We start from the raw sequence: 19,007 nt of genomic DNA, 5'->3' as shown, positions 1-19,007 counted from the left end.
AGTCGGAATCTGAAGCAAACTGCTTTTCTGGACAATTAAACAATGAAATGAAGTTGACGAGTTCAGCAACTGCCACAGTAGTTTTTTGCAATTATTTTCCAGTGTTAAATTTTGTATGACAAAGTTGCAAGAAACAATACCAAAAACAATACTGCTTGACTTACAAGGATTTCAAAGTTGTGTAACTTTTTTCTTCATTTTTGGCATTTGATGAAAGACAGGGAGCCGAGTCAAAAAGTGAGTAATTTTAGGTAGACTGTATAATGGAATGGTCTGTCATATGGAGTTGGTTAGTGTAAGGCTGAATGGGTAACTGGTATTAATCTCCTCTAAACTCCAAGGGAAATGGAAGGATAGAAACCAACTGCTGAGCGTGCCCAGCAGCGTTGGTTTCTCTTTCCCTTTTTGCTAATAGGTTTACAATTTGGGTAGCTGTGCTGCTTGCTGGTGGAGTTCTCCTTTGACATGAGGGAGGATGCGATGATTGCTGCTAGCTGGGAAACTCCATTCTGAGTCGCAGGGAGAGAGCTAACTGGCCACAGCCTTGTTGACCTTTGAAGCCTATAGCTTACCTATGAGGCAAACTCCCACAGTGCTTTGGGAATCATGCTAACAGGAGGGAAAATAACTTGTTGAGAAATACTAGAAAAGATCTGACAATTTACAAGAATTGTTAAGCAAAATATATTATTTTTAGTGATGCATTAACAAGAAACATATGCTTAGGTTAGAATTTAATATGTTTGTTTATCTCTTTTCTGTAAACATTTAAATATACTGGAAATTTATGGGAAAAATAAGATGCTATTTTCTCTTTTTCCATACAGAGAAGAGAATTGTAAACAGGCGGGCTAAAAGAATGTCAATTCATAAGCCGAATTCAGAACAAAAACAGTGCAAGCAAATAATCATCGGCTGCAAAAACAGGTTCTCACAAATTGTGGTAATGTATCGGTTATTCACTGTCCAGTCTAATAGACTAATAAAACTCAGCCAAGCTGACTGATCTGACATCTCTTTAAATTACTAAGTAAATTCAAATCCTTGTGGGGAAACACTGGTGGCCCATACAGGGACCTCAATAGCCAGTACTGACTGAACCTGACAAAGCAGGATCACAACCTACTCGCCAGGAATAAGATCAAGCAGTGAGGAAGCTGGAAACACCGACTGATAGGCGCCTAGAAAACTCAGCACATCCTGCTGCCAGGAGCCTTGTGGGGGATATAAAGGTAAAATAAGAAACAAGAGAAAGTGAAATGCTAACCTGTGAAATGCCATAAAAAGTAAAATGCTGACTGCTAATAGCAATAAAGGAGCTCTTAATTCAATTAGATACTAAAACCTTTAGTTTTGAATTACTTGGCAAATTCATTCAATATTATTTTAACAAGGTTAACTCATCTAACCTTTATAAAGATTTGTTTTTCAAGGGTGAAATTACCCAAGAAGAACATAACATTTGTTATCTACGTCCTGGCATGTCCAAAGTAAGAAATTCCTAACTTTTCTTTTTGCAGGTTTTTGAAATAGGACCACAAACAGTTTTTCTTTAATCTGTGACCAAGACACTTAATTATTGAGGCAAGTGGATTATAGTAACTTTTAAAAAAGTGAATTCATTTTGTTTGCCACTAATCCTTTTGTTTTATGCCCATAAAAACGCAGTGTAGTCAGACACAATAAAACATGTACAGATTGGGAAGGAATTGTCACAGGACGCATCTTTAAATCCTCATGAGCCAAAATTAATCTTAGCAACAAGGAGCTGTTTGGCCATGTATGGAGGAAAAGTACCGGTGGAGTTGGGGCCAGAGCAAATTCACAACAATCTGATTTATTTGGTACATAATGTCCCCCATCATAAAACCACGCAAAATTGGAAATGTTCCGCTGGTGGTCACAAATGAGCGGTTTGTTTTTTGGAAAGCAAGTTCCTACCCATTCATGGTTGCAGAGAAAAGCTTTAAAATGTTACCCCTATTACATTTTGAAGACTCAACCCGGAAGGCAAATAAAAACCCCATTTTTAAAAATCTCACTTTAAGCCAATTATGATTTTTGAGGGTCTGATTCATATTTAAAAAAAAAACATTTGAGGTGGCGATACAGTGATGTTATGGGAATTTCTGTAACTTTTAGTTCCCACAGGACCTACAGTTATTTAAGAAAGTACTGTAGTATATTTTGCCCTACATTTTTAGTGCTTGTGAGTAGTCTTCTGCCTCTTTTCCCTTCAATCCATAGTTCCTGGATGTTGGACTGCCGTGAGACAATGGTGCGAAGTGGCTAGACACTGTGTGTGATTTCAACGTCCCACAGAACATCTGATTTTTGCAAGTCGAGAATACTTTTTATTGTATACACAAATATAATTTCATGGCAAGGTCTTAGTCCTTCACAGAGTAGTGAGATGACAGTCCTCTCGCCATAGCAGAAGTCAGCATTGGACTCTAGGAAGAACTATGTCCTCAACCCAGAACGGATCTCATTTGATGGACCCTTAGAATTCCTCCCCTCAGCCTAGAGCAGCATTTGCCTATGCCCCATAAAGGCATTTTCTTCTCACTAGCAACTGGACAGAACTTCCCTGGACTGGGTCACTAATACTTAAAGTGTTTTAAGCAGTTCAGTGATACAAGGACTCCGGTCTCTTTCTTTTTCATCAAACAAGACTAAGCATATTTAAGATTTACATTTCCTACCTTCCATGTAAGAAAGCACTTTGAGGCCTGGTCTACACTTAAAAGTCGACTGACCTATGTTGCTAAGGGGTGTGACTTTTTTGCTGACAAAGTTATGCTGCTAAAAGCCCCATGTGCAGACAATTACACTGTTATAAAGGCACTTTATTCCAATATAGCTTTATTTTGCTTCACAAAATTGAAATAATCTATATATAGAAACAACACTAGAGGTGGTGTTTTTTTCCCCCCTGCTTTAACTATGCTGGTGTAGTACAGAAAATAAATACATTTAGTTAAATGTAACACTAAGTTACACATAAAATCAGGGAAGTAAGAGTTAATCTTCCAACTGTAAACTTAGCATCTTTTAATATACTATATGCTTTATAGCACCAGTTCTCAAACTATGGGGTAGGCCTCCCAAAGGAGGTGAAGGAATGTGTCAATGGAGGCATGAGTGGTGTGCTTTTTTTCTTCTTCTTTTTTTGAAGAGCTCTGGCTGTCAGCCCTGAGTGGCTGGGGCTTGTGCAAAAGAACCGTGCACACCTAGGAGGCAGGGATAATGGGGACAGCCAGAACCCCGCCACCTGGGCTCAGGATTTCCTCCCTCCCCACCCCAATCCTTCCCTGGGAGGCAGCCAGAGCTCAAGCTCTTCTTCCCTCCCACTCAATCCCTCACCGGGAAGCGGTGGGGGCTCTGGCTGTCAGCCTTGGAATGGCGGCAGCAGCGCAGAAGTAAAGGTTGCAATGGGGTGCTAAATCTGCTGTGAAAAGTGATATCAATGTACACTTCAGAGTTGGGTGGCAAAATATGTACTTGTGGTGGTTGGGGGGGGGGGAGGAAGAGAGAGAGAGAGCGCGCATAAATGACTACAGACACAAAGAAGGGTGGCCTGATTAAATAAGTTTGAGAATCACTGATTTACAGGACATTTTGTCTACTTTATCTTAAGAGTAAAAAGAAAAGGAGTACTTGTGGCACCTTAGAGACTAACCAATTTATTTGAGCATGAGCTTTCGTGAGCTACAGCTCACTTCATCGGATGCATGAAGTGAGCTGTAGCTCACGAAAGCTCATGCTCAAATAAATTGGTTAGTCTCTAAGGTGCCACAAGTACTCCTTTTCTTTTTGTGAATACAGACTAACATGGCTGTTACTCTGAAACTTATCTTAAGAGTATTATTGTTCATATCACAAATAGTAGGTGTATAGTGCTGTTGAAACCTTAACAGAATACAGCCAGCTTAATCATACTTGATCCAATTCATACCGACTATTACCAGTAATGACTATGATGAAAAATAAACAGAAATTTACAGGAGGTGATCCTTCCCGTTTGTCTACTTTGACTATGGAGGCTGAGGAATGAAATGCACATTTTCTCATGTTGGTTGGGCTCTTTAACACAGCAACAGAGAAGAGAAAGTTTAAGAATGGGAATTTAAAAAAAAAAACACCACAAGAAAGGTCCAGAGCATGACCATAAGATCAGTGTATGTTAGTTAAAATTGTAATCTAAAAATGTTTTTAGTAATGCCATCATGTCTGAGCCAGGTTAAAAAAAAGCTAAAAATATGAAATTACAAGATCTATTTGCATTCCTTTATCCTGATGCCTATATTTAAATTACCATAACAAAATTTTTCAATTATTGCACTGTTCTATTTTTGCATATTCTTAAAAAAAATCAAATTTAAAATGTGTGATTCTACAATCACAAAAACTGGCAGGATGACTCAGATGGTTAAGTACCTGAAACTTTAAATCCTTACTTTACACTTACTAGAATCCCTTACATTTCATTTTGTGACTTCAATTTTAATTGAACAACTTTATGTATGAAAGATTTCACGTTTGTTTTTAAAGAAAGATCATTCGAAACAGGTATAAGTTGACAGTAAGTTTCCAACCAGTTCCTATTTAGCTGCACGCACATTTTCAATGAATCTCTTGTGAAGTACGTACGTTACAACTTAAATGTTTTAACAGTATGCATGTTAAACCTTCATACCTAATCAAAACCAACTGTTTTGAAATCTACGAAGACAGTACTCCTCTCAGTGAGCACCATTTACATGCAAAATTTCAACTTAAAGTTTACTCAGTTCCCTCCACCCCCACAAAAAAAGTTGTTAAAAAAGATATTCAACCAAACATGGCTCAGAATTAGCTCAATTCTTCCCCTTCTGCCCCAAAAGGAAACCAAGAAACCAAGCATGGAAAGTTTTAGCACAAAAGGAGTTTTCTGAATATTATGAGAAATTTTAAACCGAGGATCAATGAAAACCATTTTGCAACCTTAATTATAGCAAATGCTTTGGAGCAATTGCTCTAGTAAAATGAAGGTTACTAACCTGAAACTGTAGTTCTTCAAGATAGACTCCACACATTCACGCTTTTGGGAAGCGCTAGCAATACAACTCATAATGAAACCTTCTTGTAGCAGTGCCCACTGAAGAGCTCTCACACCTCCCCCAATCCTTCTCTTCATTGTTCCTGAATGTTCTGAGGGCAAAAGTATAAAAGGGGACATGGCCCTCTGGTCAGCTCAGTTCCTTCCACTGCTTTCTTAGGTCCAAGATTTTAATTAGGAGTCTGAAGTAGAGAGGAAGGTGGGAGGGGAGTGTGAATGTGTAGATTCCATCTTGAAGAACTCCAGTTACAGGGGAGTAACCTTCATTTCTTCTTTGAGTGACCTCTACACAGTCCCACTCTTAGGGTAGTTTGATAAGCAGTACTGTCAACTGAAGAAAATGGTACACTGCATCCTATTTCAACAGTGAGTACTGCCCTACCAAATGCACATCACATATCAAGACCTAAATCAAGCAGATAACATTTCGTAAATGTGTACAGAGCACTCTGTTGCAACTCTTCAGATTTCAATAATGAGAATATGTTTAAGCCTTACTATAGAAACTGACTTAGCCCTAATGGAGTGTACCCTCACCCTTGCAGGAAGAGCGGCAGAAGCTAGTTTGTAACTCTCCTCCATATTTAGTCTAACCCATTTGGAGAAGCATTGTGATAAGATTGCCTATAACGATTATCTCTGTAAAAAATAAAGTGATCTGAGGACTTTAGAAAGTCTAGTTCTTTTTCAGATAGAAGGCTACTGCCTATTTAGCATCTGATGTGCACAGTTTTGATTAATCTGAATGTGCAAGAAATCTGGGAAAAAGACTGGTAGACTGACTAGTTAAGAGGAAGACATTTACCACCTTGGGCAGAAATTTTGAATGTAGACAAAGGAACACTGTTTCTGTAGAAAACTGAACAATGGCTCTACCTTCAAGGCTTGTAGTTCGCTTATGCTTCTGGCAGATGTTATTGCTACAATGAATGCTGTTTTGATTGATCGATAAAACACTAAGCACTCAGTTTGAGATGATGGTCTCATAAGTTGAGTAAGGACTAAGTTAAGGTCCCATGATGACGTGGAATCCTTGACTGGCACTATACCCTTCATAAACCTTTAAAACCCTTCATAGACCTTTAACACTATACCTTTCATAGACCTTCTCCACTTAAGAGTAATAGCACTTACGAGTAGATTGCTTACTGGAGTTTACCAGGATGTGCTGTACATCTGACAAACAGGCTCTCTAAATCAGTGAGAGTGTCCTACAGACCTTGCTGCCAGGTGTACCACAGGTCTATATCAAAATCCAGCCATCCTGCTGAGGATAACAGATCTGTGGTCACTGGTAGAGAATAGTATAATACACCTTGAAGAGGTGAAGGAGATCTGGAAAGCACTTTTGTCTTGACCACGCTTGAGCAACCGGAATTATTCTGGTTTTATCTTCCGTTTTATTCTTTGGATTAAAAGGAAAATGGGTAAAGGTATGAAAAAAGACCTATTCTCCAGCTGAGTAGGAATGAATCTGAAATGGAGCAGAAGCTCAGGTGTCTGGCATCGTGTCTCATTGTCACCAGATCTACTTTTGGATGATGCCAGAAAGTGAAGATTTTCTTTGCAACTGATGTATTTAGAGACCAACTCCTTTGTTAACTCCTCTGTTTCTGCAGAGATAATCCACCAACTTGTTTTTTTCCATTAGGTGAAGAGCTGTCAGTTAAATATGAGGGATGGACCAGCTCTGTAGCACTGTAACATCTTTACATAGTTGTGAGGAATGAGCTCCTCCCTGTTTGTTCACACTGAAACTTACTTGTTGAATTGTCAGTGAATACTTTGTCTTGTGAGGCAGAAATGATCTGAGAGCTAGACTGATTGCCTTCAACTCTAATACACTAATATGTAGCTGTTTTTCAAAGTGCTTCCAATGACTGTGGGTTATTAGGTCATTGAAGTGCACTCCCATTCCAGAGTGGACGCATCCAACTGATAGTTGCTGATAGGAGTGGAGGCTTGAATGCCACTCCTTTCAGGATGTTGACTGTGTCCATCATGTAAGAGACGGGAGCTCCTCTTTTGGGAGAAATAACTTAAGGACATGCTGTCTGAACTTGGCAGGTAATTTTTCATTAGCCTGTTACAGAGCTCTCATTCTGAAATGAGCATATGGAGTTATATAGATTGTTGAAGCCAGCTGAGCCTGAGGAAGAACATTATGGTCGAGTTGGAGTTCCCCTGAAGTCTGATAATGACATATTGAGTTTTTAAGGATCTTTTCCTTTAGAAGGAAGACTTTTCCTGTTTAGGATTTGCAGATCCAACTTGTCCTACTGACAGCACAGATGCATCGGACCAGACATTCAGAATGGTAGCACTCGTTACAGAAAGAGTATAACATGCTTTTAGGGATTTACCCTGTCCAGCAACCTTAGGCTTCGGTCTAGGATCTAAGGATGTTATAGGACACAATCCAGAGGAATAAGAGCAACTTGGAACAGTGACTGGACCTACTGACAGGGGTACTGAAACCAGGAGTACTGGATTCAAGGGTACTCCTAACACAATTAGCTCTGCTGAGACTGACACCTGGACCATTCCACTACATTAGGAATGAGACTCCTTTGGTACCAAGGGCTTTACCACCCTGCTTCCTGGATCAGAGGATGGTATCTTGAACAGAAAATTAGGATGCTGCCTCTTAGTTCCCAAAAGAATGGGGGCCAATGCAGGCCACTCTTTACTCCTGGAACGAGATTCATCAGCACTAGAGGACTTGGTCTATAGGACCTCCTGCAGCAGGAAGGCTTGGAGCAGATTTTGACACTCCTTACGGGCTCTTGGAGTAAAGTCCTGCATACTGTGCACTGGAAAGGAAAATGTCCCTAGGATAGCATATGAGACACCTCGTAAGAGTGATGGAGAAAAGACAATAGGTGAAGAGGCACATCTTAAATCCTGGCCACCTTCCCTTCAGATCTGCCTCAGAATATGGGAAACCACCCTGGGGCGCAGAACCTATAGGTATCCTGATAATTGTAGAACAAAACACATTTCAATTAAATAAAACAATTAAACTACTCCTAAAACTAGCTAACAGCACGGAGTTACTTGAAAAAGTGGACCTGGAAAGGTTCCAATCTGTTTGCAACTGTGATTGGAACAGACAGCTGGAGTGCCACCTACTTTATAGCCTCATCCTCAGAATACGCACAGTGAAGGTGGGGGCAGGAAGGAGTGCAAGAATGCTCCAGTGGGTATGGCTATGAATCGTTCCACCATCAGAGCTGCACTGCTGGCGCATCCCAAAGTGGGAATGTGTAGCGGTCGCTCAAAGAATTAAAAAACTTTTCCATTTGTGGTCTACTTATTGGATCCTTATCAGTGTAACCCAATTCTTGTTAGCATAGATTGACAAACACCTAGTAGCTGGAGGACTAACTGATTGGAGGTCTACTAGACTGGAGGTGGGTGGGGAGGAGAGAACATACCAATAAGGTTTAGCACCAGTGAGCAGTGCAGTTTCCAGGCTACCTCATGCTACAGTGATTTCTACTAAGGTGCTTTCTCTGGCTTGGCACTCCATCTTTTGGATCAGTCTCTGATAGTAGGTATCTGATAAATCTGAAGCTCACCACACAACCCCACCAGCTGCTGCGAGAAGCATCATTCTGGTCTTCACCCTCTAGAATGCTTCCTGGATGCTGAAGGGGAGGCATGAAAAGGAAGGGCTCTTCAGTCCTCTAACCTTCTCCCAGACTCTTGGCTGCTGCAAGAAGGGGAGAGGAAAGTTTCTACTACCCTGCACCTCCTCCAGTCTGTTTTTTGAAATTTTCCCCACTTTGTGAATACTTGTCTACCTATTGCTATGCAGCTTTGCCAACAGCAATGTGAAACAGACATAACTGACAGTTTCACTACTGCCCACAGATTTCTGAAAAGCAATAGTGAAGCCCTTTTGTTAGTTTTACTTTGCCACTTCTTGGCAAAGCTATGAGTAGCAGCAATGCCATCTGCTAACAGACAGCACTGCATCAGTTTATACTGTTAACAGCTGGAAGGTTCTTGGTGTAGCCTTAACTGGCTGGCAACTTTTAAAAAAAAAAAAATTATATTCTGAAAAAATTGATTGTTTAGGCCAGCCACACTCAACAAGAAACACTTACACCCCGCCACTTGCAAATAGGTGAATGGGGTTTTCAAGCTTTGTAATAAATTTTAAAACTATGCAAAATTGTGTACATGCATTTAAATCACTTTACCTCTAAAATTAAGTTAACATTTGTAGTCAGAGCTTGCACACGATGGAAGCTGGCAATTAAAGAAATCGGCAAGAATCCTTGTTGGTCCATCTTTCTCCTCAGAAAAAAGTCTCTTTCCAAATTTTCTATGCTGAAATAATACTCACTGGAGAGAGAAACATGTAAATGTGAGCCCAGTGTAGGGTATAGTTTCTTTAATTATTTTTAATCCAAGTTCATCCTTGTCAAAATCTTTATTACAAAATTTGGTATATTTTACTATCAAAAAGATTGATATTTATCACTGTGTGTTTGTTACTTATGAGCTAAAAGTTACAAAAACAGACTAGAAAAGGAGTACTTGTGGCACCTTAGAAACTAACCAATTTATTTGAGCATGAGCTTTCGTGAGCTACAGCTCACTTCATCGGATGTAGCTCACGAAAGCTCATGCTCAAATAAATTGGTTAGTCTCTAAGGTGCCACAAGTACTCCTTTTCTTTTTGCGAATACAGACTAACACGGCTGTTACTCTAAAAACAGACTAGGTAATCAAATAAACCAAATAAAACAGTACTTTAACGTGATCAGTACAGTACATTCATCCAAAGTATAATTGAGGCCTCATTTCTCATTCACCCAACTAGCATAAATGAATGACAAAAGCAAAAAAGAAAAGTAATATTCCTTTTCTGATCCTTCTTTTCTCCTTCTTACATGGATGAGAGGGTAATGGTATTCTCTCAGCATTCATGTGGATGATTCCCCATATAGTGGTATCAATATCTCCATCCTGATCTGTATCTTTTTCTCCTACTCAGGTACCCAGCAGATCAGAATCTTTAGGTGCCCTATCCTAGGGTGAAGGCACAAGCACAGGCATGCAGTCTAGATCATATCTTCATGCAAGCTCAGGTGAGAAAAAAAGCAGAAAAAACACACTTTCCATTGTTCAGTACACTGAGGCGTAGTGCCTGAATGCTCCCAAGGGTACTTGGCAAAAGTTAAGTTCTTCAAAAATAAAGGGTATAAATAAAGAGTGTGAGATGTGGGAGGAAAAAAAAAGGTGCAACAGGCTGTCTAGCTACCCCAGGTCAGGGGAGGGATAGGTTGAGGGAAGAGGAAAGTCTCTAGGGTGATTAAGTTGCTTTATGAAATGATCCCAAGATGTCAAGTTCTACCAAATCAAATGATGGTGTAAAAGGAATGAAGGAATTATAATTGGGAGCCACTACAGAAAGATATAAACCTGAAGACATCCTGGAAGAGGTATGGAAGCTGAAACTGGCAATGACTACCAAACAGCAGGACTCCTCAGACAGATCCTGCGTGAGACTGTTTACATGCTCCCTAATTTCTTACAGTGGAAGATACCTTGTATGAATGTGGGGTCCTTTAGGAATTGGATACTTTAGGAAAAGAGGGAGTTGAGAGTAGAATGCTGAGAGGATCTGAATGCTGAAAAGGTAAGGCATTAATGTAGATGAAAGCCTCTCATGAAGTTGGACTCAAGACAGAAGGTACCAAAAAGGGACCGCAATGTCACCATTGACTCTGAGCTGTAAAGGAGAAACCCAATTTATTCTTTCTTCATAGCCTTCAGTACCAAAGAAGCTTGAAGAGCTAGCACTCTTCATGAAAGACTTAACTCCAGCAGAGACCAGTCAGAAAACTTCAGAACTGGAAGAAATGTAAGCCACCACTTAAAAGTCTGAACCAGCACAGAAGAGTCTTTACGGCTCTTTTTGCCTGAAAAGCAGGAACTTCTTCAGCATGCTGTAAGCAAAGTAAACTTTGATCAATGAAGTCCCTATGCACAACTGAATAGGACCCAACCTTTATTCCCCCCAGTAATATTCCACATGCTATTCTGAAATCCTAACGTACTTTTCCCAGATGAAAGACAAACAAGTACAGACACGCTAACACTGTTAACTAAACTGTTACCTTTACATCTATAAGGTACAGGTAAAACCCGAGATGTGTTCAACCTAATCTCCCAAGTTCCAAAAGCAAGAATGAATAAAGGAAACTGAAGTTGACTCAAACTCTTAACTACTTTACTGGTATCCACCGATCTGGAAAAGGGAATTTGAAAGAACATTAATGAACATGCAGCAAAGAGTCCTATGGCACTTTATAGACTAACAGACGTATTGGAGCATAAGCTTTTGTGGGTGAATACCCACTTCATCAGATGCATTTCGTCACCCATGAAAGCTTATGCTCCAATACGTCTGTTAGTCTATAAGGTGCCACAGGACTCTCTGCTGCTTTTACAGATCCAGACTAACACGGCTACCCCTCTGACTAATGAAAATGTTTATTTTTATGTTCTTCCTGTCTTTCTCTAAAGTCTTTTGAACTTATTTTCCCTCCCCTCCAGAGATGTAAGTTTGGATATACTCCTGTGATAACTTGAAATGTAATCTACTTTTCGATGTGAACCAAAGCATTTTTGAAGAATCAACATAATGTTTGAACTAAGTCTGATGCAGTATATACTTAGTCACATTTGCTTTAAAACAAATGTTAATATACATACCTATAATAATCCTTCTCCCCAATCAAGTTGGTCCCCGTTACATGTATAAAATCACTCGACATTTTTGTTCTCAGAAATAGATTTAACATTTTTCATATTAAGAGGTTAATAGTTCTAAAACTCATTTATATATAAGGATACAACCTTATTTGTCCAAAATATCCTTACTTCCTTGGACTCCAAAAAGAACTCCTCTCTGGAGGGCTAAACATTCTGTACAAGTTTATTTTGCTTGGACTTCCCTCTTTCGCATTCTAGCTTTCATAATTTATAATTAGAAAAATATCAGAAGCAGAAGGTTAAACACTTCCATTTAGATGACATTTAAAAAATAATTGAGGAAGAAAGGTAGCTTTCCATCCCTTTGTTCAAATACAATGAGAAAGGAAGAGATTATGGAACCTCACAGATTCCCAGAACCATTTGAAATGAGGGGAAAAAATGAAGAAGTTATATTCTAAACCTGCTCAACAGTATCTCTTGTGAAACGCAAATTCTATAACCAATGAATCTTAGAGAGTTTGAACAGGCCAGGTGACCAATGACTCTGGTTAACCAGTCATCTTAAGGCTTTAACTGACACTTGCCAACATCTTGTGCTAAAAGAAAATACAAACAACATCAGAAGTCAGATGTGACCAATGTGTGACATTTTGCTGAGCATCAAGGGGGACATCAATGTGTCCTACCTTAGGAGACCTGGACACTGCATGCCCAGAAATCTGACCAACCGTGGAATGTCTGTGCTCCTCCCTCACTTATCTTGAGGACAGTGGAGGCCGATTATTCTGATAAGGAGCTGCACGTCCACTGTCAGGTCTCAGAGGGGCCTGGCAGCAAGAGTTACAAAAAGATTGCAATATAGGCTTGAAGTTGAGACATATGTCAAATTCTTTCTGCCCTTAAAGAGGCCTTATTCTTAAAAAAAATTTTTTTTTGCATCAACTGTTACAAAAGAAGCCAGAGTAAAATAAGCAAATCGCTTCATGGAATACAAGGGCAATATAATCCACCACAAAAGCATCACAGAGAATGCCACTGGCAAATGTAGAATATCAGCCAGTGGTGGAAAATGTCCCTTTTCAGTAGTGACTTAGCGTGTTCCAGGATTTTGCATGATATGCCTCTTTGCGACAATCAGCCTTCCAAATAGTTTCTCGCTCCTTAATGGTGTACATGAGAAAGTAAGTATTTCAGATTATTGAAAAATCAAGTATATGGCTCATTTAAAAACATATTCTTATTTGGTTCTTTCAGGTGAAACACACTGATAAAATACAGAGCTGAAAAGATTGTTTTTAAAAGAAATTGAGAACAAATGGGGGAAAAGTCCCTTCAGAAACTTGAGCTACATACCCAGGAAAGAGTCTTACATGCTAACAGACCAACAGTACTCTAAAGGACAAGCAGACAGACATCCATACTTCAACTTCAAGACCAAGTAAAGGAGGATATGTACCATAAATAAGGCAGGTACATGGATTAAAGGCAGACTACAGTGCCGGAAGAAAGAAGATCTTTCTCAAAGTTCCCACTTCTCAGATATTCAGGGTTTTTTCACCCCACTACTCAGCATAATTAAGCAGATATTTACTAGTAATGAATAAACCTCAAATGGTTGGTAGCTAGTATCTTCAGCGCTACTTACATAGTACACTGGAGACTGAGAGGTCAAACGTTGTTTGAAATGAATTTTATCTTAAGTAGATTCCTGACTTTTGTCTAAAAATAAAATTCATACATTATGCAGTGTACTTACATTTGACGTTTAATGTATTCTTTGAGCAGTGCTTCATCCACAGAATACATTTGTACTCCTGTTCCATCGTCATAGTAATACATCATACTACTATTAAGGTCTGGTTGAAATGGCTGATTGGTCCTTTCACCATATAGTTCTTGGTAACCATACGAATACTCATAGTTCACTTCAAAAAGAATGGCGTGAAGAGTAAGGGGAAGGAAAAGAATTTAAGATAAAGAGAAAAATCCAATACAAAAATATTGTAAGGGATATAAACAAACTGTATTATTTGTGCAACAGGCATTCAGTATCTATTCTAGGTAAAAAGTGTTCAAGATATACTACTTGCAATGTGACATGCAAACCACATGGATTTATATACAGGATTTGATTTGTGGCAAGGGAGAGTTGTACAACTTAAATGTTTAAATCTTAATATTAAGTTATATTTTCCATCTTTAACATCTACTCTCATACTTCGAGGGTTTCCTCTGCCACGCCCTCTTCCTCTGCCACGCCCTCTTCCTCTGCCTCTAAAGAATCCTCGAATGTTGCCACCCTCACTTCTCACACTGGAAACTTCATCATGGTCATCTCTCTTCTCTCTATCACGGCGCCAAGCTTTCAAAGAAAAAAAAAAAAGTACTGTATAGACAATCAATTGAGAGGTTCCACCATGAATAAATAACCTCAGAGAATTATTCCATGGGTATTAGGTACATCAGTTTGCACTGTAAAGAGTAAGTCAAACATCACAAAAGCTGACTAGTAAAGAAGGAAGTGATTTTCAAGTATAACTGATTTCAAAACAAAAACTTATGATTGGCCTTAGCCATTCCATATTTAAGGCTAACATTCGCTCTTTAACAATATTTTGAAATGTTTTAAAGTCCACAGGCACACTCGGATTCTCTTGGAAACTGTACTGCATCATCAGGGCCCTAGGGTTGTTGTATTAATTTAGTTGGAATATGAGCTCTCTAAACAGCTAATATTTCTAAGTGGTCTCAAATCTACATTCACACTCAGATTATTCTGAAAATTTCCATACCTCATCATGACTAGGGATAAAGTTAGCAGTGAAAGTTTGGGATCATTTGACCAAGGCGTTCTGCAGATAAAATCAGCTCCCTATGGGGCAGCTGTAACATTCAAATTGCTCTAAAATTCACATATACGGTGTGACGTTGCACTCCATATATTTTATGGAAATATGCTAATGAGCGTGAATAAAATATAACTGGAATATGCTTTATGCAAAAGGTCTCTTGTAAGGTATCATTCCAAAGCTTATAATCTACTGAGTGTGTTCATCCTATTTGTATGAATGTATCATTCTTATATCTGAAACTAGGAATATGAAGTATAACTCTGGGGTACTACTGTAATTATGCAAAGTGTGGGCCATTAATAGTGGTTTGGAACCTGGATGGCTCCCACTGACTAGGACAATTGCCTGTAAAGGGCTCTGTTTACTTGCAAACCTTCCCTGGTGCATGCCAGCCAGCCTCTGGGTAATGAAGAATGAGGTCTCATAGGACATGTGACCATGTCACATAATACTGGAATCCATCTTAAATCTGGTACTTTTCCATTTTGAAGGGGGGGGGGGAGAGGGGGAGACCCAGAGATAAAAGATTCCCACCTTGTGACAAAGTTATAGAAGGGGATGGAACAGAACAAAGGGGGCTGCCAGTCATGAGAAAAACCCTAGTTACCACCTGAGCTGGACTGTACCAGGGGAAAGGATTAGGCCCAGTCTAGGAAGGAGTCTAATCTGTGAAAGAAGCTTATTGGAATATCTCTGAGGGTGAGATATAACCTGTATCAGTTTCTTAATGTATTAGGCTTAGACTTGCGTGTTTTTGCTTGGTCACTTACTTTGTTCTGTCTGTTATTATTTGAAACCACTTAAATCATACTTTTTATACTTAATAAAATCACTTTTGTTTATTAATTAACCCAGAGTAAGTGATTAATACCTGGGGGATCAAACAGCTTTGCACATCTCTCCACCAGTGTTACAGAGGTCAGACAAATTTATGAGTTTATCCTGTATAAGCTTTATACAGAGTAAAAAGGATTTGGGGTTTGGATCCCATTGGGAATTGGGTGTCTAGGTGCTGGAGCTGGGTGACCTGCTGAGCAGTTTTTGGTTAAAGTCTGCAGCTTTGGGGGGCGTGGACCAGACCTGGGTCTGTGTTGCAGCAGACTAGCGTGTCTGGCTCAACAAGGCAGGGTTCTGGAATCCCAAGCTGGCAGGAAAAACGGGCTCAGAGGTGATTCCAGCATGTCAGGTGACAGTCCCAAGGGCATCTCTGTGAGCAAACCTGTGACATACGAACAGTGTCTTGAAGACAGATGTACCACAAGGGGGCCTGGAGCAGACTTTGTGGTCCAAACTTAGGTCAAGAGATTCCTGAGATATAGTGCCTCCTCTTCCAAAAGAGAGCCATTTATAAAATGTTCAGATTCTTATATTTTTATTGGCGCAGAGCTAGAAAAAGAATAAGGCTTCAACTCTCAGCTATGTATATAATTTGATTGCTCCCAAGCCCAGTTACTAACACTACCGTGGATAATTTTAGGAAATTTAAACTTTATTGCACTATAAAAGCTTAAGCAACTCGACTTAGAGTTTGTTTCCCTGTAAGCTAATGTTTCTGCAGGAAATTCTTCGTGAGTGCCACAGTACTGTACCTAAATGGTGGTTTAGGGGAACAAGCACTGACTGTCCCCTGAACCCAAGGGTCATGACTCTCCTCTGGAGAGTTGAATGATATGCACATTAGTGCTCTCAGCGTGCCTTTGCTTGGTGTCTGCAGCCACAATACAGTTCCTTTTGGAAATGTGAGAGGTGTATGCAATTTTGATGAAGCTTGGCACCTCATAAATATACCTATCCCACCATGGAATAGTATGGTGGACACTACTGTGTCTGGGATATGTATGGTAGTATGGGACAGGAGGCACTAGTTGCCAAACTGAGACAGTCAGACCAGAGAGGCCAGTGGAAGAATCCCAGCCAGGATAAATGAGGTCTATTGCAAAAATGTTGGCTGAACTCCTGCCGAGAAGCACTAGACTTGACAAACCAGCAATGTGCTGGGCATAGGAACAGGCATGCTTGGTACAAGCACCAGGCACACAATGCTGAGGCCAGAGTGCGAAGTTCTGAACAGGCATGCTCCATGGACAGCACAGGTGTAAAAGCACTGAGCCCAAGGGAGGGAGGATGAAGACACCCACTGCAATGAATTAAGCAGTTCACATCTTTCAGAGCTTTTGTTTTAGGCTGTATTCATTACCACCAGAATCAGCTGACAACATTGAATTGAGACCAATAGGCCACTATATACACCTCCATGAGCCTCCTACTCTAAAGACAGGTGCGCACAGCTACTTCTCCATATACACACTAGACCCAGATCTGGTGTACGGACTCTGGAGTTCCATTCTACTCCCCCTTTCTGCATCCAGCTGGCACAAGTACTCCTCCTCACAGTTGCACCATCTTTCTTTTTCCCCAGATCCATCCACACTCACCAGAGCATGGAGAGAGCCACGAGGAAGGTGGAACTGGTAGCTGAATGGTGAAGAGGTATGTACAGAAAGCCTCATTGTACCCACCCCACAACCAGGACCATCCTTACCCATAAGCGAAGTACGCAGCTGCATAGGGCACCAGGAAATTTTGGGGACCCAATTTCCTGGTGCCCTGCGCAGCTGCGTACTGCTCCAGCCCCTGCTCTGCCTCTTCCCCATGGCCCCCGCCCCTGCTCTGCCCCAGCCCCGCCTCTTCCCACCCCTGCTCTGCCCAAGCCCTGCCCCCAATCCACCCCTTCCCCAAAACCCTTGCCTCTTTCTGCCCCACCCCAGCCCTGCCTCTTTCCGCCCCCACTCCCCCGAGGAGTGCAGCAGGGACAGGCCTGCACTCACCAGCAGTGGGAACTGCAACAGCCCAGCCCCAGCCATGCCACCGGTGAGTGCTGGGGGTGGTACCCCCCTGTCCTCCAAGCCAGCCCCCCCCATGGGGGGCGGGGGGCTGTGTAGGGCCCCAGAATAGCTAGGGACAGCTCTGCTCACAACCACCCCTTAATCATTTCTGCCTCACTCACTATCACCACTTTCTCAAAAGGGAAATTCACTACCAAAAACTTTATCAGAGTGAAAGTGGCTTAGCACTGCTTCATGTCCTTCCTAGAATACCGAAGTAGGGCTAAACTGAGGCCTCAAAGCTAAGAAATATAGAAACTTTTCCCCCAGCACCTTAATTCTGCCCCGCTGGAGCTGGCAGTAGGCACTGGGACCAAACCAAACCTAACATACCCTTAACAAAAATCTGTGATTTTCTGTTGTGTGCTATGTTGTGTCCAACACAATTCTCTACCATCATTCCTCTTGACACACACTCCGTGACTCTCACTTGCTGTACTGATTTAGGGATTAGTAGCCGCAAATTTCTAGATCCCTATTTTCTGACGCACATTTGCAGGAGGCCTGAGCAGATGATTTAAAGCAGATGGCCCTTTTAGCTCTAAAATATCATATATTAAAGATTTTAAAATATCTGTTGCGTTTCACGGTTGGTGGAATAACTGCCACTGTGTCCTCCAGAGGCAGACATTCCAGTAGATATTTCAATAAGATTAGGGAATACAAATTTGTTTCAATTCGTTCAAGCGCTCTTACATGTTCAGTGCTCACTAGCATTTCACATCTGCACTGACACTCTCACTGCCATGCATCCTCTGTTCCATGTTATGGCTCAGGGGAGGTCAAGTGGTCTTCTGGCATACATCATAGTGTACTATAAGGCTCAGTCAGGGCTAACTGAAGGTAAGGTGATGTCTCCGAGGAAATGCTTAGGACAATGAACAGGTATTAACATCTGACAAGTCTTTAATGGTTTGTCTGGAGTCAGTAAAGTGGTCAAGAGTTAGCTAAATCTGACCTACACATATTTGCTAAACTGGACCTAAACTCAACATATATCCTAGTCAAGAAAAGTTTAAGATTACCCCCCTCTCACACTAACCTTCACTCTCTTTGCTGTGCTCCACAGGCTCAGGAAGGGTACCATCCTCTAATCTCTCACAGGGACCTCTCTCAAAGGTCAGAGTTAAGATTGTATGGGGGTGTGGTAAGACATCACCGTAACTTTTTATTTTCTGGTTTGAGAGGTTAAGTCTGGCCACTCTTCACATTCTGAAAGGGCACGAGTCAGTGCTCAACAACCTTAACTATGTTAACAATGTATTTGGCAGTGATTTATTATTTGCAATTGTGTGCATGTACACACACACACACACACACAGCATGAGTGAAAATCTTAAACCGTTTAAAAAAAATTTTTTTTCCGTTCACTATTCAACTACCCAGAGTAACTAACTACAATTTAGTTCTTTCAGATAAATTATTGCATCGTTA

At 40.7% G+C, this 19,007-nt stretch overlaps 1 protein-coding gene across 2 annotated transcripts in view; it reads right to left on the bottom strand.

Annotated features, from left to right (window-relative positions):
• The window catches only part of LARP1B (La ribonucleoprotein 1B), a 105,559-nt gene that overhangs the window by 37,159 nt on the left and 49,393 nt on the right, over positions 1 to 19,007 (bottom strand). For both annotated transcript variants that reach the window (XM_084626250.1, XM_084626249.1), the window contains exons 6-8: positions 14,055 to 14,198; positions 13,593 to 13,761; positions 9,310 to 9,454 (exon numbers count right to left, since the gene is read on the bottom strand). In XM_084626250.1, coding sequence (XP_084482376.1) covers positions 9,310 to 9,454; positions 13,593 to 13,761; positions 14,055 to 14,198 — 458 coding nt within the window. The remainder of the gene's footprint in view (positions 1 to 9,309; positions 9,455 to 13,592; positions 13,762 to 14,054; positions 14,199 to 19,007) is intronic.

Source organism: Lepidochelys olivacea, assembly GCF_965140295.1.
Source record: "Lepidochelys olivacea isolate rLepOli2 genome assembly, chromosome: 4".
Taxonomy (NCBI): Eukaryota; Metazoa; Chordata; order Testudines; family Cheloniidae; genus Lepidochelys; species Lepidochelys olivacea.
Note: the sequence above shows the minus strand (reverse complement) of the source record. Positions and strands in the feature narration are given on the sequence as shown.